A 24,439-nucleotide genomic window follows, 5' to 3' on the forward strand; every position below is an offset into this window, starting at 1 on the left:
CCCGGCTCTGAGCTGTCAGCACAGACCCCGACGCGGGGCTCGAACTCCCGGACCGCGAGATCGTGACCTGAGCCGAAGTCAGACGCCCAGCCGACTGAGCCACCCAGGCGCCCCATGAATGCCGTCTTCTAAACTGAGCACAGTGCCTGCCGTAGAGTAGGAGCGCAGCAACTACTTGTGGAATGAATAAATAAATAGCGAATGAATGAGTTCATGTTGGAATAAATGCATTTCTTCCCCCTCCCTGTCATAGTCCCTCTGCTCCTGTGTTAACTCCATAGACAGGCCAGCAGAGCCAGTCTTGCAGCCTGAGATAAGGCTGTTGGAGGGTGTCTCCCCTATGACTCCCTTGAGGGGGGGACGAGGGCAGACGGCTGATGCATGGAGCTGGTGAAAGTGCCACACGGAGCCGGACCCAGAATGGGCTCTAAGTACCCACGATCTATGCAGTGCTTCCTGCCCCTGTGGACCCTCGTGCTGGAGGTGGCTCTCATTGTCATCTTCTTCTTTTTCACCTCCTATGACACTTCCTCACAGGATCCAAAGAAGCTCATGGAGGCCTATCGAGGTGAGTGTCCAGAGGGGAGGTGGTCACAGAGGCAAGCAGCAGGGACAAGGGAAGAGGAGGTCCGTGATCCTCCGGGGACCTAGAGGTTCCTTTCCACGAAGTCGTTGAGTAAACAGGTTCCCACACCTTCTTCCGTGGGTTGTGCAAAGACCCAGCCAACAATGTAGGCTCTCCTTTAGGACCAGCGTGGACAACCCCTCTTCCATGAAGCCTTCCTTGATTTGTCAGGGCAGTCCGGGCCCCTCCTAGTCTGTATTTACAGAATTCCCTTTGCCAAATGGTCTTTGTAAGTCTCTGCTTCTCTGTCCCCTCCTCCCCTGTCTCCTTAACAGCAAGGAATTTCACGTTGTTCGGCTTTTAGTTTTTGTTTCCTGTTTGGGGGTCTCTCTTGTTCATTTCTGCGCCACCCTCCTTTCCGGAGCTTTGGTCTGTTGCCCCTCCTCCACCCCCAGCCTTCTCCTCACTTATTGGCCGGAAGTCTACATTCTGTCTGCAAACCCAGAGGCATAAGGTATGGCTGAAGAGGAGTGTAGAATGGTTGTTAATCTACATGCAGCTAAAAATAGTCACAGACTGTGACGAGGACAACTGTCAACAAGACGGGGGTGTCGCTTTTGCTTTTTTAATTTTTTAAAAATTATTTTTTAAATGTTGTATTTATTTTTGAGAGAGAGAGCATGAGCAGGGAAGGGGCAGAGAGCGAGGGGGCAGAAGATCCTAAGGGGCTCCGCACTGACAGCAGCGAGCCCGATGCGGGGCTCGAACTCACAAACTGTGAGATCATGACCTGACCTGAAGTCAGACGCTTAACCGACTGAGTCAGCCAGGTGCCCCCTGGCTTTTTGCTTTTTTAAAAAAAAATTGAGATGAGTTTCAAGTGATCTCAGGGGGACGATATCTTATCTATGATAATGGATGGGCCTCCTTGAGTGACCTCCCTGAGACAAAGCTGAACCTGGAGTCTGGTTGAGTGCCTGCTTCTTCCTAAGAGATGTGAACTGGCTAGTTAGTTAAAGCAAAGGTAAGGCATCCCGGGGCCTCAGCGGCAGGAGTGGGACAAAGATATGGGGGGGGAGGGGGCGGGAGGGGGCAGGCAGGGAGGTAGGTGGGGGGAGGGAAGCATCTACACTTCAGGGGCTGCCTAGGGAGGGGCCCTAGGCTTGTTGTACCTAACAAGCAAGGCCTGGGCACAATTTAAATTCATTTCGGTTTACCTTAATTCTTTTCAATCCAATACAGTGTAATTCAATGCATGCATGCATTCATTCATTCAACCCTGTTATCATATCCCTAAATGTGGGATTTAGACACATGCCAATCAGAGCTAGTATTTCTTGAACTCTCACTATGTACCAGGCACTATTTAAACGCTTTATGTTGAACCCTCACAACAACCCCATGAGGTAGGTATGATTATGATCTCTGTTTTTCATATAAGGAAAGTAGGCACATAGATGTTGAAGAGAGGTCACTCAGTAGCGACAGCATAGCAAATTTAAATTTATACAGCCTGGTTTTAGTTTCCATGTATTTAACCATTTGGCTTCACTGCCCCATTTCACAACGAGGTCGAGTCACTTGTCGTATAACCATTGGGTGTAGGAGCCAGTATTTAAACTCTCTAGAGTGGCTCCAGGGTCCATGTTCTTCAGCCTTGTGCTGTGCGGCTAGCATAAAGTGTCCTCAGACACTCACTTTCCATAGAAGCACAGAGAAGAGCCCATAACCTGGGCAAGGGAGTGGATAGTGTCAGGGAAGGCTTCTGGAAGGAAGTGACTGCCCAGCCAGGTCTTGGAGGCTCGGTAGGAGGCAACCATGTGAAAATGGATCATCATCCAGAGTGAGAGGACAGCAGGAGCCACTGTGTGTGCACTCATTGGAGTGGACCAGGTGAAGGCTTAACATTGCAACATTGGAGCACCAAGATGGGGGTAGGACATGGTAGACCGACTAGATTGAGTCTGGAGTTTGACCCTCACGCTGCTGACCGAACAGGACGAGTTTGGGTTCAGGTTATGGCGACATGCACCATATTTACATGTTACAGGCAAAGTACTGCTACGTTAATATCTTTTATACATTATAATAATGCATACACACAAATTAGAAAATTTGAAAGAGGTCAAATGAAATACATAATATTTTCAAATTACGGGTTGTGAGGGTACCAGGACCAGTCAATCTCGAGGCAAGGTCCATTGTTCCCATTACCGAGAAAGAATGTAAATCCATTCCTCCTAGGGTCTTCTTGATAATTTCAAATTCTCTTGGTTGACTTCCTGTCAGATCTAATTAGACTGACTTCTTTCTAACTTTGTGACCAGTAAAGAGTTTGCACAACTCTTTGCCCTTTTTTTTTTTCATACACTTGGCTGCCATTACGGTTTTGCCTTCATTCGGTGGTTTTAGGCAGGCGTCCATTCCGTGAAGGTTAGTTGAACTAGAACTAGGTAACCTAATCTGTCAACTCACTTAATCTAATCCAGTCCGGGGGAACAACAATGTTATTCAAACCTGCCAATTCCAAAAAGACATTTTTGAGACAATCAGCAAGAATCCTGTACGATACCCAGGAATTGTTGTTAGTTTTGTTAAGTCTGAGAGCAGCATGCTGGGGTTTTTTTTAAAGGCCCTATCTGCTAGAGAGATATACTGAAATGAGGCAATGTCTGGGGCTTGCTTTATGCCAAAAAAAAAAAAAAAAAAAAAAAAAGAATAAAAAAGAAAAAGAAAAGAAAGAAAGAAAAAGAAAACAGTGGAAAAGGATAATAAAATAAGATTGGCCCCGTGTGACAGTCATCAAAACTGGGATGGGCACATGACATTCATCAAGTGACTCTCTGCTCTTGTATATGCTTAAACTTTTCCATAATCCATAATCAAATTTAAAACAAAAACAAAACGAAATCCTGCCATCCGTTGCAACATGATGAATACAGAGAAACAGATGTCCCCTCTTCCCTGTGGCCCAATACTCCCCTCAGGCCACCTTCCAAAGCTAGGAGACTGGAAGCTGTCTGACATCCTGAGCAGGCAGAGGAGGCTCCTGGGGTAACGTGGATCTTAAATGCTCTCAGAAATGCAAACTTCACCCAGGGCCTTTGGAGGAAGAGGTGCCTAGATCAGTGGTTCTCAAAGGGTGGTCCCCAGAGCAGCCACCTCAGCCACGGACACCTCAGGAATTTGTTAGAAATGCAGATTCCCAAGCCCAGTCCATACCTATCCATCAGAAATGTTCGGGGTGGGGCCCGGCAACCTGAATTTTCCCAAGCAAGCCCTCAAAGTGACTCTTATGCACGTGAAAAGTTTGACGAATGTTGGAGCCAGACGGATTCAAACCCCGCCTCTGCCTCTCCTTAGCTGTGAGACCTTGGGCAAATTATTCACCATCTCTCTGCTTCATTGCTATCACATGACAATAGTACTTTCTCCATACGTTGTTGAAAGGATTGGAAGAAGAAACACATATAAAGACTGATTAAACGTATTTGCTGTTATTATTAATAGACTTTAATTTCTTCTATTTTTTAAATACCATTTTTTAATGTTTACTTATTCTTGAGAGAGGGAGAGAGATTGACCAAGCATGAGTGGGGGAGGGGCAGAGAGAGAGGGAGACACAGAGTCCGAAGCAGGCTCCAGGCTCTGGCTGTCAGCACAGAGCCCGACGCAGGGCTCGAACTCCCGAACTGTGAGATCATGACCTGAGCCGAAGTCGGCCGCTTAACCGACTGAGCCACCCAGGCGCCCCAGTTCCTGATACTTTTATAAAAACAAACAAAACTGGAAGGGCTAATATGTTCCTCCGGGAGCCCCTGTGGATCTTCTGGAGCGTCTTCTGAGGTGTGCGTCCCCTACACTGGCGACCACCGTCCACACGGCCGGCGATGAGACCAAATGGGCAGGGACCATGAGGGAGAAGCAAAGAGTCACAACATCCAAGAGACAGCTAGGAGATCAAATGAGCTGTACCCGGTGAAAGTGAAAGGAACTCAGGATGGCTTTAGACGTGTGGTTGGGTATATGGACGTGCCACTTCCTGAGGTGAGAAGCAGGTTCGCGAAATGAACGACGATGTATTCACTCTAGGCTTGGGGTTGAGGTGCCTCTGAGATGCTTAGGGGAAGCAGAGTGTATCAGCTATCCATTGCTGCATAACGGACCACCCCCAAACGTAGTGACTTCAAATGGCCATTTTGATTTGTTAATGGCCATTCGATTTGTTCCCCATTGTGATGAAGTGGTTCAGCGATACGGGTTGGGCCCAGCCGGGTGGTTCTTCTGTCGGTTTCCTAGGCTCTCTCGTGCATGTGCAGCCTGGAGGTTTGACTGGGGTGGGACGGCCTCATTCGCATGTTTGGCGGGTGATGCTGGCTCGTGGTGCATGTGATGTGGCTCCATCACCCTAGCCCAGACTTCTTCACACGGTAGCAGAATAGTTACTCCCGCAAAAGAGGGCAAGCCCCGATGAGTGGGTGCTTTTCAAACCTCTGCTTGTATCGTGTTGACTCAGGTCTCATTGGCCAAAGCAAATCACAAGGCCCAACCCAGGGGGGAGGGGCCTATACTGGAAGGCATGATTCCTTCATTGGAACCCATTACTGTAATGATCTATACACAGAGCCTCTTCTAGGACTGCCAGACTGGGGGAGCATCCTGGGCCCTGCACTGTGGATACTACCCAACTCCCCCCTTACTCCCCAAAGGGAGGAGAGCTACTAAAAGACACGAGGGGCTTTCCCACTGACATATAAATATGGTACCCCCAAATCCTAGAACGTCCCATGTCTTAGCCTTGGCTGTCCCCTTTGATGGGGAAATCTCTTTTTCTATTCCCAGAATGCTGTAGGGGTGAAGGTAGGGTGGGAGTAGAGGCTATTGGGGAGCAGAAATCAGCATGGGGCACTATGGGTGGTCCCAGTCTGGGGCTGCCGAGATCTTCTCAGTCAGCAGTGGGGAGAATAGTGCGGAAGTTGAGCCTCCTAAGGGACAGAAGCTGGGTCTGGCTTCAGAGCTGTTGGTGCTGGAGTGCCTGCAGGCCAGAGGAAGGAGCAAAGGCGGGTGGGAACACAGAGCCAGGATCACAGGGGCAGCCAGGCCAGAGGAGGGGGGGAAGAGTCTTGCCCAAAGTCACACAGCTAATGAGTGGTAGGCACAGGATCCGTGATTTGCGCGAACCGGCGAAAATGTTCGTGACAATCCTCTGAGCAGGCACCATTGTTTCATACCCATTTTACAGATTAGGCAGCCGGGACACAGAGGTAGAGCCAGCCTCTGGACCCTGACAACCCGACTCAGTCCATACTCTTCACCATTATATTATGTGTGCTATACGGAGAGGCACGATGTGTGGTGGTTAAACCCAGATGGTCCAGATTCAGATTGCTCACCATTTGCTAGCTGTGTGACCTGGGCTAGTTACAGCACCTCTCTGTGCCTCCCTTTCCCTATATGTAAAATGTGGATAACAAATAGGACGTACTGCGCCAAGTTGCTGTCGGTTAAAGCTGTCAGGCACTTAGAAGGGGGCCTGGTGTGTGGGGGGGGGGGCGCACCACATACGTGGCCGCTGTCACAATGCTGGTAACAAGTGCCTCGTCTCAACACTGGCCTCTCAGGCTAGACCCTTTCTGCAAGTCATGGGGCTTTCATAAAATTCTCCGGAGGCCTGTCTTAGACTGTAAAATTCCCCTCTGGGGCCCGGTCACGGGGGCCCCTGTCGCACATCCACTCATCACCCCTGAACACCTTAGAGGCCATTAGCCTATCAGCCCAGCAGCCGACGTGGGGTGCAGCGCCGGCTCTGAGAGGTGGAGGCTGGCACCACTGGGGGTGCTCTGAGCTGGGACCTGGCCCTGAAGTGGGGGTCCGGATAATGAGACCTAGGAAGAATCAGAGAGGGGCCTGGGAGACCAGGAGAAGAAGCAGGAGAGTGCAGGGAGCGGAAAGGCCTGAATTCTAACGTCATGGACGGATTCATTTAGGGTGAATGGGCTCTGTCGACAGCTCCCAGAAACTGCCACCCTGACTTTATCCCGCTGGGTGGAGTACAGCTCCTCCCTTAGGGACAGTGTGGGGCCTTGGGGAGGAAGGCCCTGAGCTCCTACACCGGGCAGCGGTGGGGACGGTAGCTGTGCCTGATAAAGCTCCCCCACCCAAGATCCTCTGACTTCCTCCTCCTTAGGGCCCCGCCTCTGCCCTATCCCGGTCACCCTCCTCTCCCCACCCATCGATCCTCTCCTCAGAATATGCCAGAGTTGGGGCGCCTGGGTGGCTCAGTCGGTTAAGCGTCCGACTTCAGCTCAGGTTGTGATCTCACGGCTCGTGGTTTCGAGCCCCTCGTCGGGCTCTGTGCTGACAGCTCAGAGCCTGGAGCCTGCTTCGGGTTCTTGTGTCCCTCTCTCGCTCTGCCCCTCCCCCACTCATGCTCTCTCTCTCTTTCTCTCTCTCTCTCTCAAAAATAAATAAACATTAAATATTTAAAAAAAAAAGAATATGCCAGAGTTATAAGGGCCTTAGAGAGTACCAAGTCCGACACCTACATGTTTACAGAGAGAGAAATTGAGGCCCAAAAGAGGACAAGGTCCTTGCCTGAGGTCCCTTAGTGAGGTGGGGGCAGACAAGAGCGAGAAACAGCCCAGCCCGGTTAAAGAGCACCATACCTGGGGGTCAGAGCTTGGTTCTGCTGCCAGCATGCTCTGTGGCCTTGAGGAGGTCACAGGCTCTCTCTGGTCTGCTTCTACACAACGGGAGGAAAATGAAAGGGTCTCCCGACTCATGGAATCTTCAGTAAGTCTGGACCCTATGCATTTATTTTTTTTTTTAATTTTTTTTTAACGTTCATTTATTTTTGAGACAGAGAGACAGAGCATGAAGGGGGGAGGGGCAGAGAGAGAAGAAGACACAGAATCAGAAGCAGGCTCCAGGCTTTGAGCCATCAGCCCAGAGTCTGACGCGGGGCTCGAACTCACGGACTACAAGATCGTGACCTGAGCTGAAGTTGGATGCCCAACTGACTGTGCCACCCAGGCGCCCCTGGACCCTATGCGTTTAGAGTTGCTGCTCAATGGCACACGGGTTGGGCTTAACAGCAGTCTTTAAGACAAGATTGAATTTGAATGCTGAAAGCGGGGTGTCCGATCTCTAGTTGGCCACAGGCCCTTTCATCCATACGGTTTCCTGCTTGGGTCCTGAAGGAATTTGAGCGCTCCCAAGAGGAACGCCCTGTACAACATGTGCCAAGAGGGTGCCAACACGAGACTGAAATGTTGCCTGCACCTTTCTCTCCCCCCATGTCAGGGGAGAAGGGGCAAAAAGTTGAATCTGTGCCCTTTCTCACCTACTCCCCAAGCTCCCAGAGCCTTTGGGGTCCTCAGGGGTCTCCAACATCCTGGTGTGATCAGATTGTTTGGGGACACGTTAACAGCCACCCAAGTTTGATGTGTACGACCCTAGGTCTACGCATTTCTCACTGAAAGTGGGTTTAAATGTAACTCGAAGGGGCTTTCTGAGACTCTGGAGAGTTCTGGAAACGAGTGCTTCCTCGTTGTCATCAGGGCCAGGGCTCGAGGCCCGCGGAGAGCAGGTGGGTTCTGGTAACCGTGACGGTGAAGAGAATGACAGCGGTGTTGGTGAATTGCCGCCACTTACGGAGTGCCAAGCACTTGAACAAAATATCACTTCCTTCAGCTCTCCCGCCCCCTCGGAGGTGGGTATAATGGCCCTTATTTAGCTGACGAGGAAGGTACGGCACCTCCGAGGGCACACAGCTATGAGGTTGAAGCATATATAAAATGCCATTTTTATAGGTCAAAAATGGCCAAATGTTGGCAATTTTAATACGGTTTAACCTAACGGGGAATGACGGAACTGGGACCAAACAGAAGTGTCTAAACTTGAAGGCTGTGCTTTCTTTGGTGCGTGTGCGTGTGTTGTTTTGTTTTTGTTCACTGTCTAAGTGCTGGTTGTAGAAAATTTAAACACAGAAAAAGAAAAGAAAAAAAACAAAAAAAAGTAAAACTCTCTCCAAACCAGAGGATAATATTCATCGGGGGAAAAGTTCTTGCAAGTTCTCTCCCTGGGTATTTATACATGTGAAATAGTCGGTGTTTGTTGATCAAACGTCTTTCTGTCCCGAGTGATGGTGGGCATTATAGCATCGGACTCTGGGGACCCGATGAGGGGTGTGATCGTTTTTCCCATTGAGCGGGTGAGAAAACTGAGGACAGACAGTGTGGTGGGTGAAGGCACAGGCTTCGCGGCAGATCATCTAGGTTTAACTCTGGCTGTACGAGCTGGGGTGAGTTACTTCACTCCTCCGTGGCTCAGCCTTCACATCTGTGACGGGGTGATAAGAACAGCACCCGCCTTGGAAGGTGGTTGTACGAAATAAGTGAGATGGTCTGTGTGAGGTGATTAAAATCCTGGCTGGCTCAGTCCGGAGAGCGTGGGATTCTTGATCTCAGGGTCACGAGTTCGAGCCCCGCGTTGGGCAGAGAGATTACTAAGAAAAATAAAGTAAATAAAAGAGTGTTGCCATATGGGAAACACTTAATACATGTAGGCTGCTACTAAAGTTCAGAGACATTACACAACTAGCTTAAGCCGCACAGCTGGAAACTGCTAGAGCCCTGATTTGAACCCACGTTTGTCAAGCTGCGAACCAGTTTTCAAGCTTGGAAGTAAATACAAGGGTCCAGGCTTTTCCTTTTGCTGGACCTCTCCCTGCCATTAGGCAAGTCTCTTGCGCTCACCTGCCACAGCAGCCCTTGAGCAGGGTCCAAGGCTGGAAAAAGGTGAGGGTCACTCAGAAGGCCCCGGTGCTTTCTGCCCGAACACTGGGTCCCTCCCAGCAAGGGACAAAGGGAGAGAGCTGTTTTCTGCAAGGATAATCTGGTTCTTATCAACAGAACTTCGGGACCTGCTTCTGCCCCCTCTCTTCTGGGCCAAGTCACTGGCTTCTGTGGCCTTATTTTCTTTCTTTTTAAAAAAAATATTTTGGGGCGCCTGGGTGGCGCAGTCGGTTAAGCGTCCGACTTCAGCCAGGTCACGATCTCACGGTCCGTGAGTTCGAGCCCCGCGTCAGGCTCTGGGCTGATGGCTCAGGGCCTGGAGCCTGTTTCCGATTCTGTGTCTCCCTCTCTCTCTGCCCCTCCCCCGTTCATGCTCTGTCTCTCTCTGTCCCAAAAATAAATAAATGTTGAAAAAAAAAATTTTTTTTTAAAAATATTTTAATGTTTATTTATTTTTGAGAGAGAGAGAAAGAGACACAGAGCACAACTGGGGGAGCGGCAGAGAGAGAGGGGGAAACACAGAATCCGAAGCAGGTTCCAGGCTCTGAGCTGTCAGCGGATGAGCTGTCAGAGCCCAATGCAGGGCTGGAACCCATGAACCGTGAGATCATGACCTGAGCCAAAGTCAGATGCTTAACCAACTGAGCCACCCAGGTGCCCCATGTGGCCTTATTTTCTCACGTACATGATCAGGAGGTTGAATCTGATCCTCCATAGCAGCGGTAATTACCTTCATTGAGTGTCAACTGTGTGCCAAGCATCGATCCAGATGTTTTACACATGTTCATTCCATCGAGTTTAGTAATAATAATTGCTACATTTACTGAGCACTTACTATGGCCCAGGCCCTGCCTTTGTGCCTACCCAGCATTAGCTCATCGAATCTTTGCCTCAGCCCTGCCTGCTATGTATTTTCCCCATGATTCAGATGAGAAGACTGAGGCTCAAAGAGCCAAAGCAACTTGCCCAAGCACTCTCTAATGGTCCCTTCCAGCTGCCACCCCCGCAAATTCACACGGAATGTAGGTACATTCTAATTCTGTAAGTTCTGTAAATTCCAATTTCATACAACTTTCCGTCTCGTCTGCCTCCCTTTCTCCTTCTCCATATCTGCTCCTGGGCAGTCCTGCAGGATGTTACCATCATGGTGGCCCTTGGCTTTGGCTTCATCAACTCGTCTTTGCGGAGATACGGCTGGAGCAGCGTGGCCTTCAACCTCTTCTTGCTGGCCCTGGCGGTGCAGTGGGCAGTCCTACTGGATGGGTTCCTGGAGCAGCTCTCCCCTAAGAAGGTGGTCATCAAACTGTCCAGGTAAGCAGACAGTGGCTGGATCGTTTTGTGGATCCTTGAGGTATGGGGCCCAAGAGGGCTGGTTCTAGAATAGCTGGGATGTCCCCTTGAAGCCATGCGATATTGGGATATACCCTCTCAAATTACCCACTCTTTATCTAAAATTCACATTGAACTGGGAATCCTGTATTTTCTCTGACAACCCCGGGCTCAGATCTACAGCCCTCCCCAAGTCCTTTCTTTATTATCGACTGTGATTTTGTAAAGTTACACAAGCAGCATGGGTTCAAAGAAAAATGAATAGGGATTACAGAAAAAAGAAAAAGAAATATCACAGTCTCTTGAAAATAAAAAAGTACTGCTAGTCCTCAAATGTTGGTGAGCAAGAAATAGCCACGCCTTTCAATTAAGGTTGATCCATTTGGCTGTATTTATATGAAACTCTTAGAAGTAGCAAAATGACCCATGTTGCTAGGAGTCAGAATAATGGTTACATGGGGAATGCGATGATTACTGAGTAGGAAGGAGCAGTCCGTAGAGCATGCAAACCTTCATCTCGGCGGCATGAGTTCAAGGTCCACGTTGGGCATGGTGCCGAGCCCCCCGCCAAAAAAAAGACAAAAAATTTTTTAAAATTAAAAAAGCTGTTAGCCCATGACAGGAGAAACTAGGTAGAATTTACCTTGAAAATTGGTTTTTGGTTTTCTCCACCTCTGAATCTCTGTCCTGCCCAGATGATGATGGTAAATCCCATCTTGGGGGACCTGTCAGCTCTCCAGGCCACTCCATCCTCCCCTCTGAAGCCCTGCATCTCTGAGCACCGCTGTTGAACATCTCCCCGGGAGCCAAACACTGTACCAGGCAGTGCACAAACATGGCTTCGTTTAACCCTTCCAGCAGCGGGCTAACTGGTGTACAGGCTCCGAGAGCGTAAGGCATTTACCAAGGGTCACACAGTTAAGGGGTGGAAAATGGCCTTAGCTTTTAACTATCCGTATGCAGCCCTTCCCACACACTCCAGGGTGGTCAGAACGTGAAACATACAGAGCCCGGTCGGTTCTCTACTGACCCTGATAAAAACCTCCACATTTTTTTCTTCTAACAAGTTTTAGGCTAATCCCCACGGGGATTCAATCTGTCCCCACCCCATCCCCCCAAGAAACACCTGGGAAGAGGCAAAGGGCACTCTCCGGAGGAGCTCTGACAGCGGTGGCCCTGGTCTGGCGTTTCTGCTGCCTTGGCTTAAGGTCGCACAAACCTTCAGCCTCCTGCACCTACTGTCCAGAAATCTCTGGGCTGCTCCTTCTAAGGTCCCCCGCCCACAGGGACCAACTTGCTCTTGACTCAATCCAGGAAGACAAGAAGAGGCCCTTTGCAGCCTGAGTGAACTCCCCTGCCCAGCCTCTGACCACTTGGATCCTCCCAGCTGTGACCCCCTCCCCCCCCTCCCGCCACTGGGACTGGCTTCCCAGATTGGAACAGAGAGCTTCTTCCCGACCTTTCCAGGGGCTGGGCTGGTGCAGGGGACGGGGCCAGGCTTGCCTCCGGTACAGCGCCCTCCCCTTCCCCCTGAGCTGAGCCTCCCCTGAGCTGTGCAGACTGACTTGGCACTGAGTTGCTTTGAGTCACCGATGACCAGTCCCTTCAGGGCAGGGGCCTGTCCCACTCAGCTTTGTCCTTTGTTTTCCTCACGTAGTGAAGACTTAGTAAATGGTTACTGGAACAAAATGAAAATAAAAAGAACCCTGAAAGTTGTGATATTTTTAATGCTGTAGTTTGAAAGGTTCAGGAGGCCTCCAGCGGAGGAGAGTGGCGATAACCAACCCTCTTATTGTGCTTGAAATATATCAACTCAGTTTACCCTTAGAATAGCCTCATAGGCCTTGCCTCCACCTTATAGGCGAGGACACAGAAGCACAGAGTGGTTCAGTGATTTGCCCAAGGTCACACAGCCAGGATTCCAACCTAAGCTGGCTGGACTGGAGACGGCACTCCTAAATACTATACTTCCCAGTCTCGACACCTCCCCAGTGCCAACTGGCCCCTGGGGTCTGGAATCCTACCACTGGCACATGTCCTCTTGAATCAGGCCCTTGCCAGTTAAATGAGTGCTCACCCAAAAGACATAACACGGCCAGTCGTGGCGAAACTTTGAGTAACTCCGGTTCTAAATAATTCCTGATCCCTGTGAGACTCCTTCCCAGGCCCTTGGTCCTCTCCTGATCTTCCCTCTGAAGTCCTTGAGCCTTAAGCAAGACACTATGTTGGCAGCAAATGCCAAGGAGGCTGTGTCCAGACTTCAGAGCACAGGCTTTGGATCCAGGCCAGCTGGGTTTGAGCCTCAACTTTTGTTGTTAACTAGCTTTATGGCCCAAAGAGTCACCTCTTCTAGTCTCAGTGTCCTGTTCTGTAACGTGAAGGTACTGACTGGTACCCTAGCATAGTTTACCGAAGGCCACTTAGAAGATTAAAACTTATTTACTTACTTATTTTAAAGGTTTATTTGAGAGCGAGCGAGTAGGGGAGGGGCAGAGAGAGGGAGAGAGAGAATCCCAAGTAGGCTCCACACTGCCAGCACAGATCATGACCTGAGTTGAAATAAAAAATTGGACGCTTACCTGACTGAGCCATCCAGGTACACCAGAAGATTAAAATTTAAACGAGGGGGTGTAGTCGCAAGGCTGTTATACATAATGCTTAACAAATTATGTTATTTTGTACTGACGGTGGTTGGTGGTAGCATTAGGGAGGGGAGGGAGTCTCTGAGCAAGGTGCCCAGAGGAGGGTGGGTTGGTTTAACCACCATGGATTGTTCTGCTTAGTGCCGCCTCTCCCTGGAAGCCCTCCCTGATGAACCCAGTCCACACTGCTCTCTCCCTCCAGTGAGCCACCCCCCTAGCCACATGATATCATGGATAGTCTTTGTGGACAGACTCACAGTGTCAGCCCCATCTCCTCAGCTGGATCATAAGTACCTTGAAAACAAGTTGTTTTCTCCTCTTGAATCCCCACACTGAGCTTGCTCATTTGTCAAGGCAAGGAAGGAATCAGCAACAGTGCTAACAATGCAGGCTTCTACTCCCGAGTTAGTCCTTTGTGCCAATCGCGGTGCTAGACACACATGCACAAATTTCCTTCTAATCCCCACAGCACCACCATGAGATAAATATCATCATCGGTCGTATTTTACAGAGGAAGGAACAGGCTCAGTGAGATTAAAGAGCTGCTCAAGTGGAAAAGCTGGGACAAGGAGAGGGTGGCGGGTGCTTGAATGACAGGCAGGCCAACAGGTGAAGAGCGCCCTCTATTGAGCATCTTTGCGAGATGAAGGCAGAAGAGAAGCTGGGGGAGCAGCACCCCAGTTGTCAGACCCCAGAAGGGGGCCCTGAGGGAACAATCAGCCCCTGTAACTCACGACGACATTCCTACAAGAAATTCCTACACCGTGAATTGGAGTGTCCTCAGCAGGGATGAGTATGTGTGGATCAATTTCTCAGATATTGATGCCCCCCTGATGGGGGAAGGAGCCCAAGGAGACCCTAGATGGGGCATCATCAGTCCTCGTGTGGGTGGAATCTTGTCTTCTTGTTCTCCTATTGCGTCCTCAGCTTCTTAAACAGCACCAGGCTGGTTGAACGAGGGAATAAGTGAATGCATGAATGAGAGGATTCTTTTCAGTCATCTCTCTCTCTCTCCCCCAGTATTAAGCTGGCCACCATGAGCGCCATGTCTGTGCTCATTTCAGCGGGTGCCGTTCTAGGCAAGACCAACCTGGTGCAGCTGGTGCTGATGGCACTGGTGGAGGTGACAGCCTTTGATGTCATGAGGATGATCCAAAGGAAGTACTTCATTGTGAGTAACAGCGCTGCCAGGAGGGGACTTCAGGGAGGAGGGGTCAGGAGGTGTGGGGGGTGCGGAACACCACCTCCATTTGGTGGGTTTTCTGGGATTAAAACAAAATACAGGCCCAGATGGGGGTCCAAAGTGTGGTCTATGCTAAACGTTTAAACATAGCAACCTAAAGGCTTTAACCAGAGGTGGTACAGTTGCTGGTGATGACAGGTCTAAGGTTTGACAGGGGACGTGGGTGACGGAAGTGTAATGCAGGAGGAGAAAGAGATTAGAAGAAAAAGGATCAAGGAACAGATAGAGGGAGTTGGATGGACCAAGATGATGACCTGGGGGAGTGATGGAGAGAAAGACTGTAAGGCAGGTGCTGAAATCCTCAGCGACCAAGAGGCAGGTAGATAATCAGCAAGGAGCATAGCGTCTGCTGGCAGGTCTTTTCAAGGGAGCTGGAGACATTTGGGGAGGGAAAAGGAACAGTTTAGAGTGGAAATTTAGATAGGAAGTTCTTGCCATTTATTAATTTTTGGTTCTCCCCATCTGTCTATAGGACTTCATTTTAACCCCTACCTCAGTGTATATTTCCTATAAATAAGGGCATTCTATTACATAACGGTTGTTCAATGAACAAACTTTGGAAATTTACATTAACACAATATTATCTTATTCAAATTTCACCAATTTTCCCAATAACATCCTGTTACAGCAAAGTTTAAAAATATAAATATGTATATATATAAAGTTTACATATATATAAAGTTTATATAAATATATATATTTAGTTTATATATAAAGTTTTATATATATATAAAATATATATAAAGTTTAGTTTATATAAATATATAAATATTTATAAATATATAATATATATAAAATTTGAAAAGTTTATATACATGAAGTTAAAAATATATAAATATAAATATTATATATTTTTTCTTTTTGGTCCATGATCACACTTTCCATTCATTTCTCATGTCTCCTTAAACTTCTTTGATCTGGAACAGCTTCTCAGTCTTTATCTCTCATGAACTGGACATATTTCGAGGTTATAAGCCATTTATTTTGGAAGGCGGCTATGTTCACCACTATATCACCAATACTGCACCTAAGCCAGTTATTTTGTCGAATGTGGCTTTGTGTAGTGTTTCCTCATGATTAGTTGAAGAATATGCATTTTTGGCAGAAATTACACGGGAGCGATGTTATGTCCTACTCAGTGCGAAGAATCAAGAGGCACATGCTGTCAATTTGTCCCATTACTGAGGATGTTAACTCTGATCACCTGTTAAGATGATGTCTGCCGGGCTCTTCCACTGCAAAGTTACTGTTTTCCCCTTTATAATTAATAAACATCTTGTGGGAAGATAATACCCTGTTTCTTATCATGTTTTTCACACACTGATTTTAGCATGTTGATTTTTTTTTTGCCTGAAACAGTACGATGATTGCCAGTATTTTTTTCTTTTTTTAAAAGACTTTATTTTTAAGTAATCTGTTTACTTAAATTATGTATTAAATAATCTCTATTTAGAGTTCTCTAATCTCTAAACCCCAAGGTGGGGCTCATACTTATAACCCCAAAATCAAGAATCACATACTCTACCAACTGAGCCAGCCAGGCGCCCCCCCTCCCCATATTGTTTTTTCTGATTCCATCTTCCCTTCCACATTCATTAGTTACCGTTCTGCTGTAAGAAAGAACTTTCTCTTCTTCTCCATTCATGCTTTTATTTATTTGCTTGTTTGTTTATTTATTTAGATTACTATGGGCTCAGGGATTCACCCAGGCATACTTCCATTTTCTGCCGCTTCTCTCTGCTTACTACAAGGATTAATTCCCACCCCTTACTTTCAAGGAAGAAAACTGCACTGGAGCTTTTTTACACAAAAAGAGGAGAATTTAACATAAGGACCACCAAAGGCAAGGGATAGCAGCCAGTCTCAGGACTGGAAGTGGATCTGAGGAGTCTTTAAGACCCCAGGCAGTTCACGCTCTCCATCTTTGGGTTCTGTTCCTCCCTGTACATCCAACTTCTGTGCACATCAGCTTTCTCTTTGGTGGAGACCACGTATCTCTCCTACTGTTCTTGTTCACGCGCCTCTAAGTCCCAGATCCTACGGGAAACAGCTCTCTTTGCTCTCAGCTAGTCCCAGGTCTATGGTCCAGTAAGATAGAATCTGATTGGCTCCCGCGGCCACGTGTCCACTCTGGGCCAATCAGCTGCAGCCAGCGTAGGCGGTCACGGAGTGAACACGTGGCTAGTCAAGAGAAGGGGTAAATTCCCAGAGCTGCAACGCACGCGTTGTGTGCCGTTCTTTGTAAACCTGTGCCTGCTTTGCCAGGGTCCTCGTAATGATTGTTTTAAAAGGCCGCAGTTTTTCAAAGCCATCTCCTCTCCTCTCTTCTCTGCGGCTTTGAATCGCTAGTTGCGATGGTGCACAGGAGGATTTAGTACTGATTTTGAGAGGTGGCCGCTTCACCTGGGAACTTCAGTTCAGCCTGGGTTCTTGAGTGGAAAGACTCAGGAGGAAACCAGAGGCAGCAACCAGAGCTGTTTCAGTGGAAGCAACTCGAGAAATGGGTACAGTATTCCACGCCAACAATCCCCTCTTGTGGTTCCTGGATTCCTGGGGGACCTCACACAGTTTTTACAAGGGACTATCACAGACTTTCGTTTTCATGTGTAAGTGAAATGTGTGAAGGTATCCTTCCCGTTCACTTGTTCATTTCACATGTCTATTCCATGTCTATTATGTACCGGGCGTCTTTTAGGCAATGCAACTGTTGGGGACCTTCCATTCCAGAGGGAAAGGCTGCCAATAAACCATCAAATAGGCAAACGGTATCGCGTGTTAGAGAGTGTTAAGTACCACAGAGAAAAAATGGGAAAGATATGAAGAGTTGAAAGAGGGGTAAAATGTTAAGGTGGCCAGGGAAAGCTTCCCTGAGTAAAAAAAAAAAAAAATTGAGTAGAGACATGAAGGCAGCAAGTGTACAAGCCACGTGGGTGTCTGCGTATAAGGGCAGGTCAAGGGCAGGGCGGTGGGAGTGGCCTGCCTCTTCCAGGAGTATTTTATTGCCCACGCTGTTTAGAATTGTTGGCGCGTGGTGATAATAAAAAGACAGGCTTTTAATTGCTTTTATTATTGTTTTAAATTCTCTCCAGACAATGCACCCCCTGCCTGCCTGCACCCATGGTGGCTCACTCCTTTCACCTGGCATTCCAGGCATTGGAAAAGCCAGTGTGAAGTGGGACTGACATGGGAGCATATCTGTGGGTTTGAGAAAGAGTGAGAGTGTGTCAGGAGTGGAGCAGGAGGTGAAGCCGGGGAGGTTAGGGAGCGAGCAAGTCACAGAGGGTTCTATAGGTCAGAGCAAGAACGTGGACGTGGACATTGAGCGAGACAGGAACCATTGGAAGATGCTGAACAGAGATGGCCATGCGCTGACTGAGATGTTCACAGGGTCGCTCTGGCTGCCATGTGGAGAGGAGTCAGTAGGGGGACGGTGATTATTGCAATAACTGGGGGTAGCGGTGATGGTGGGGCCAGTGAGGCATGGTGGTAAAAACTCTGCCAGTTCTGGATATTTCTTTGAAGGCACAGTTGACAGGACTTACGAGTGGTCCACTAAGTGAGTTATTAAGGATGACTAACTTGGATGTTCATAAAGCGAACTTAGCGTATGTCTAGCATTTACTAAAGACTTTTAGTTCAGCATTATAAAGTCTGCCTGCTTTATGCTGCAAAATTTATATTGCTCACCTCTCCATCAATTCTGCCAAAAGTAGGAAGCAGTGGGGGCGCATGTCCATGTGGCTTTTTGCCTCACCTAAGTGGATCCCAGCCAAAAGCATGTAAGAGCTACTGATAAGGCCAACCAGCAATTTCCCTGGAATAAGTACATGGTTACTCCCAGGTCTCCTCTGAGAGGGGAGCTGCTGGGCTGGCTAAGCGCCAAACGCTGGTCTCATGACTCCCAAGTCACACCTTAGGGTGAAGCTCAGAACTGTCTCCCGGGGATGGGCCCATGGGCGGAGGCTGTGGGCATTCACTGCCTTTGTTGCAGAAGGACAACCACGTCAACATGATGCACATCCACGTGTTTGCAGCCCATTTTGGGCTGATGGTGGCCTGGAGCTTCCGGAGGCCTCTGCATGAGAGAGTGATGGAGAAAGATCAGACAGCAAAGAGCTCCAGTTTGTTTGGCATGCTGGGTGAGGACAAGGTGGGGTGGGGTGTGAGTGGGTGGGGGGGGGGGTCTCACCCCTGGAGTGAGCCAGAGGTTCCCAGATGGCTCTGGGGAAAAATCTCTCTCTCCTTTGCCAACCCACTCAGGGTCCTCGGAGCCCCTCCATGATGACTCATTTCCCTGAGTGGTGTTGAATGGATTCACAATCCCTTCTAGGGCAACGCCCTTCATTAATATCCAGAGGAGAGGGAAGACTCACGTACTTGAGTTTAAATCAGTTTGCCCAATCCTTTTGTCCTCAAGTTAAGGGAAGGAAGTGGATTAGTGGAGAAAGCGGAGGCCAGCAGTGGAGAGAGGGACAGGGAGGGGAAGAGGACGGTCATACTGGTGTATCCTGCAAAGCTGCAGCGGAAATGCTGAACCCTGACTCCCGGGAGAGGCTGGGAGGAAATCAGGCAGTGAGCTGGGCAGCAGGTGACCCAACAGCCAGCTATGAGGCCAAATGAAATTGGCACATTACGTTCTCAAAATAAGCATTGGGCCATCACAAGTTGGACTCAGGAGACCTGGGGGTTGGTGATCTCAACTCTCTGGGCCTTAGGTTTTTTGCCTGTAAAGTGTGTTAGTTGGGCCCTATCAACCTGAGAATTCAGAGGAGACATGACTTGCCCAAAGTCACATAGCTAGAAAGTGACCAGGCTGAGACTTGCCCACTCCAGGAAACCCCCACAGGCTCAGGCTTTGGAGTAGGAGTGCTGGTTCTGGGAAGTGACCCTTTCTGGCCCCCAGGAACCCTCTTCTTATGGATATTCTGGCCGAGTTTCAACTCTGCTCTGCTGCTGGACTCTCCAAATGAAAGGAAGAATGCCATGTTCAACACCTACTATGCTCTTGCGGTCAGCGCGGTGACAGCCATCTCGGTGTCGTCCTTGGCTCACCCCCAAGAGAAGATCAACATGGTGAGGAGGGGGCTGTCCCTTGGGGAGCAGTTGGGTCTTGCAGGCTGGACACATCTTCACGCTTCCTGTCCCAGAGCTAGCCCCACTGGGTGACAGAGTCTTATCTGCAGTATCACGGAGCATCGGAGCATTGGGGAAGGGCACTGGCTTATCAAAGGGAACTACAGTGTAGAGACCATGAAATGATCAAAGGCTGTCTTCGGGGAGTGATTAAATCTATCAGTGTTGACATCAAACAGACATAAGTTTGAAACCTGTTTCTGCTAGTTACTAAAGCCAGCCACCATGAGGAAGAGTCAGCAGAGAAGAGCTAGAATAGAATCGGTCAGTCTCTCCCCTTCCCCTAAGAAATTTCTAGAATGGAATGAATAGAATCAGAGGTAAAGGAGTATGTTACTTTAGCCATGTGATCTTGGCTAAGCCACTTAAACCTTTGGAGCTACACTGGCTCATATGTGAAGAGGGACTTACAAGAACATGCTCATAAAGTGCTCCATGGCAAACATCACTGGCTATTACCAATGTGGCCAAGGAGTCTGTGTGTGTGAGTTTGGGGGGGAAGAGACGTGTGAAAAGGTAGAGCTAAAGACAAAACGGTTTCCCATGAAGATCAGGTGTGTCCCCAACCAGCCAGGGGACATGGGAAAAAGTCTAGAGAGACAGCAAGGCCTGGAGTGGACAGAATGTGGCCATCCATGACAGGTTAAACACTAAGAGGCATGAGTGTCCTTCTAGGGGAGCCCCATGGTGACAGGGAGTCTAGGCTCAGACAAGGGGGGGACATCTAGGGAGGCAAGTGTGGCCGGAAGGTCAGAGAAGCCAGAAGCTGGTCCCAGGACCCAGATCTCCCAAGACCTGGTTTGAGTGGAGGGGAGCAGAGGGAAGTAGCAAGAACCCCCCCCTGTTCTAGAAGAACAAAGGACATAGCCGAAATGTGACCCAGGAACAAGGGCTAGCTTATTATTATTATTATTATTTTATTTCTTTTGAGAGAGAGAGAGTGCGTGCGTGGGGGACAGAGAGGGAAAGAGAGAATCCCTAGCAGGCTCCACACCAGCAGCGTGGAGCCCAACATGGGATTCGTACTCATGAACCGTAAGGTCATGACCTGAGCCGAAATCGAGAGTCGGATGCTTCACTGAGCCACCCAGGCGCCCCACAAGGGCGAGCTTACTGACGTTAGGTCCAGTGGTACAGAGTGGCAGAATCACTAAAAAGCCAATAATAATGATAAAAATAGTAAAAGCAATAATGATGGGTTATATTTCTTGAGCCTTTACTCACGGTCCCTGCTAGCTAGGCCCTGGGCTCAGAGTTGTACGTGTGGTAACTCATTTAATCTTACCGTAACCGTATTAAGTAGGTACTGCTAAAACTCCATTCTTCTGGCGGAAAAGCTGAAGCACGAATGCTTAGGTGGCCAAAGACACATCACTAACAAGCGCGAGGGTGACTGGGATGTGCTTTGAAGTTCAATGCCTCCCAGTCAGGTTGCCTGCCCCCTGAGCCTGAGAAGTGGAGTAAGATTAAGACAATTGATGAAGGTCATGGACTCTCAATGGAGAGGAGGGGGTGTGAAGCAGGGAAGATATTACGGTGTTGCTTGCTACCAGCTTACCAAGCAACCCTGGGCGAGATGTTGTCCTCTCTGTGCCTCGCTTCACTCGCCCACGAGCTGTTTCTTTGCAGAATCATATCCACAATGCGGTACTGGCCGGAGGTGTGGCTGTGGGTGCCTCGTGTTATCTGATCAGCTCGCCTTGGCTTGCCATGGTGCTGGGCCTTACGGCTGGACTGATCTCCACCGGAGGAGCCCTGTGCCTGCCGGTAAGAACTGGGCAACCAACACCCTGATGTGCCTTAGACCAGCAGGGCCCCGGGAGCATGGTGGGGCCATGCAGTGCCATGGGCTGCATTAGGCAGGCACTGGCACCTTCTCAGGCTGGCTTCAAAGCTTGGGTGAGATACCCACCCAGGTTGGATGGGACATTTGTTAGGATCTGGGGAGCAACTAACAGAATCCACTCAAGTTTGCTCAGGCATGGCGGGGGGATATTAGAATATGCTGCTGGGACCCAAGAATGACTGACACCAGGGACAGGAGTGTCGTAAGGAACCCAAGAAGTCCCAGTTCTTCTGCTTTCTTTGCTTCTCCTGAATATCCGCTCTAACCTCACTCTGTAGACTTCCTTCCCCCTCTTCTTCTCCTACCCACATGGGGGAATGTAGTCTTGCTCTTCGGGAAAGCAGCCAGGTAGAATCTCTCGGCCCTATACCCAAGTGTTCTGGAGAAGGGACTCCTTGGTTTAGCTTGGACAGCGTGCTTATCTTGGGCTGGGGTGTAGGGGGGGTGCTGGAGCATAACATACATACGTGGCCACTGCCCATGAGCCACATGAATGAGGGGGGGAGGGCAGCAGCCAGAAGAGGGACGCTGGGCCAATCCAGGCCATGTCCACTTCTGATTGTTTAGTTCTTCTGAGCAGATGGACTTTTCTTCCTTCCGTACTCAGCAGTTACTAATAATGCCCAAATACCCCATAATAGCCACTTTGTTCTAATACGCTTCTAAGAGAAATATTTAGGAGCAACAACCCTTCATGGGTTTGAAGGCTTGGGAGGAGAAAAAGGAGTAGATTTTTAAGAAGCTGAACTTGGATGAACAGCGGATATTCCGGGAGGCAGTTTCAATCCAAGATAGGGGAAAATGTACCGACAATTTGATCTGACCAGCCGTGAGTAGTCTGCTCTTCACCTTTGGAACTGGAATAAATGTCTTGTAGCTCTTCTGCTCTGAGGCCCGATTCTGAGAGGAGGAGCATACAGCCAAAAACTGCGTAACGAGTTCTCATCAGGCTGGGTGTCCATTGCTTCCTCTAGGCCTGTTTCCTTGACTCTGTCACTGGGGGAATGATTCAGAGATGATTCACTCCTTCGTTCGTTCGTTCGTTCATTCATTCAGCATGTATGTTTTCACATTGATCCTGCTTCCCGGGCTGTAGGGCAGTGAGGGAAATGGACAAATGAACACACAACCACGTGGCAGCTGCTGCAAAGCCCATCTAAGCCAGCCTGGGACGGATCAGGAAATGCCTCCTGGAGCAGAGGGTGTCTCAGCCACATGTTGACAGATGACTAATATTAGCCAGGCAAAGCGAGGGGCAACGTATTCCAGACAGAAGGCACAGTGTGTTCAAAGGCTCAATGGTGAGAAGAGACACCAAAGCATTGAGCTCACCTGGGAGTGTGGTGGCACCACAGTCTTGAGAGACGAGAGATACTCAGGTATATCCCCTGGGCAGGTTGAGGAGTCTGGGTTTTTATTCTGACGGCAGAGGGGATCCTCAGGAGGGAACTGGCCTGTCTAATTTGCATTTGTATCCACATATGTTGGCTCATGGCCCCCTGGAAGGCTTAAGGGGCAGAGGGGAAGGAGTGGTGAGGATAAGTCTGGAGGGGTGGTCACATTCTTTTCTTCTCATTAGCCATGCTGTCTTTGGGGTGGCAGTTAAGTTTGGACTAGACCAGTGGGTCTCAGTCACCCACCATTGTCCCCTCCAGGGACGCTTGACAGTATGTGCGGACATTTTTTGGTTGACACACTGTGCGGGGATGCTCCTGGCATCTAGAGGGAGAGCCCAGGGATGCTGCTACACGTGCTACGACACACAGGACGGACTTTTCACAACACAGGGTCATCAGGCCTGCGCTAGACCCTTGCTTCCCAGAGGCTGGTCAGTGGGCCCGTAGCCTTGGCATCACCCGCAACTTTGTTAGAAATGCAGAATCTCAGGCCCCAGGCTCACCGTATCTACCTCTGCGGTCTAACAAGCTCCCCGCGTGATGCCCGGGCACGTGCAGGTCTGAGATGCGCTTCCGTAGGGGAGCCCCAATGCCTACCCTCTTTGGGTGGCCCTGGAGGCCAAGGATCTGTGGAAAACCCGGGGGGAGAGTCCCAGTCTTGCACGTACATCTGCTTATGTGACGCTTGTTCTAGATGTATTTTAACCACGTGCTGGGGATCCACGACACCGGTGGCGTGTACTACACCTTCGGCTTGCCGGGGCTCCTCGGAGAGATCGCCCACATCGTGCTGATCACGTATCAAGCCGACCAGACCAAGAGTGCCATGTGAGTCACTCAGCTCATCCCCTTCACGCCCCCATTCAGCTCAGGGGTGAAACACGCCCCCCGCCAGCGCCCTTCGCTGAAGCACACGTGTTCAGAGCCGGGCACTCAGCAGGCCTTAGCAAATATTTGTCGGCAGATGGATTAGTAAACCCTGCAGAGCCTCTACCTCTCCAGGCCGTGGCTGCTTTCCAGGAAGGACAGCTTAGGGGCGGGGCAAAGGCAGACAGGTGTGAGGCTCCCCCAGATGACCTGACAGAGCAGGTCAATCAGGCCAAGCCAGCCGAGTCTGTTTTAGCTGGTGGTTTGGGTCCCGGGGAAGATTGTGTTGTGCAGTCGGACTTGCTCTGACCTTGTACCAGCAGGCACGCTACCTGATCTCTCTAAGCCTCATTGCCTGATTATGAATGCAGACACTGATGGCGCATTCCCTCCTAGGGTTGTTGGAGGCGACTTGAGGCCAGGCGCCTTGTGGTTAAAAGGATTGAATACTTTTTTCTTTTTTTTTTTTTTAATTTTTTTTTTTAAATATTTATTTATTTTTGAGACAGGGAGAGACAGCATGAATGGGGGAGGGTCAGAGAGAGAGGGAGACACAGAATCCGAAACAGGCTCCAGGCTCTGAGCGGTCAGCACAGAGCCTGACGCGGGGCTCGAACTCACG

The 24,439-nt window shown here is 49.4% G+C and overlaps 1 protein-coding gene across 6 annotated transcripts in view; it reads left to right on the forward strand.

The window, feature by feature from the left end:
- Positions 1-268: 268 nt before the first annotated feature.
- LOC125173940 (RH-like protein) overlaps positions 269-24,439 on the forward strand; it is a 56,755-nt gene continuing 32,584 nt past the window's right edge. Inside the window, exons 1-7 of one of the 6 annotated variants that reach the window (XM_047873599.1) lie at positions 276-568; positions 10,485-10,671; positions 14,352-14,502; positions 18,566-18,713; positions 19,478-19,647; positions 21,337-21,474; positions 23,645-23,778. In XM_047873599.1, coding sequence (XP_047729555.1) covers positions 382-568; positions 10,485-10,671; positions 14,352-14,502; positions 18,566-18,713; positions 19,478-19,647; positions 21,337-21,474; positions 23,645-23,778 — 1,115 coding nt within the window. In that variant the 5' untranslated portion in view covers positions 276-381. Of the gene's footprint in view, positions 569-10,484; positions 10,672-14,351; positions 14,503-18,565; positions 18,714-19,477; positions 19,648-21,336; positions 21,475-23,644; positions 23,779-24,439 lie in introns of all 6 variants that reach the window. The other 5 variants (XM_047873600.1, XM_047873601.1, XM_047873603.1 and 2 more) reach the window with 5 other exon arrangements.

The sequence above is a fragment of the Prionailurus viverrinus genome, chromosome C1 (assembly GCF_022837055.1).
Source record: "Prionailurus viverrinus isolate Anna chromosome C1, UM_Priviv_1.0, whole genome shotgun sequence".
Lineage (NCBI taxonomy): Eukaryota > Metazoa > Chordata > Mammalia > Carnivora > Felidae > Prionailurus > Prionailurus viverrinus.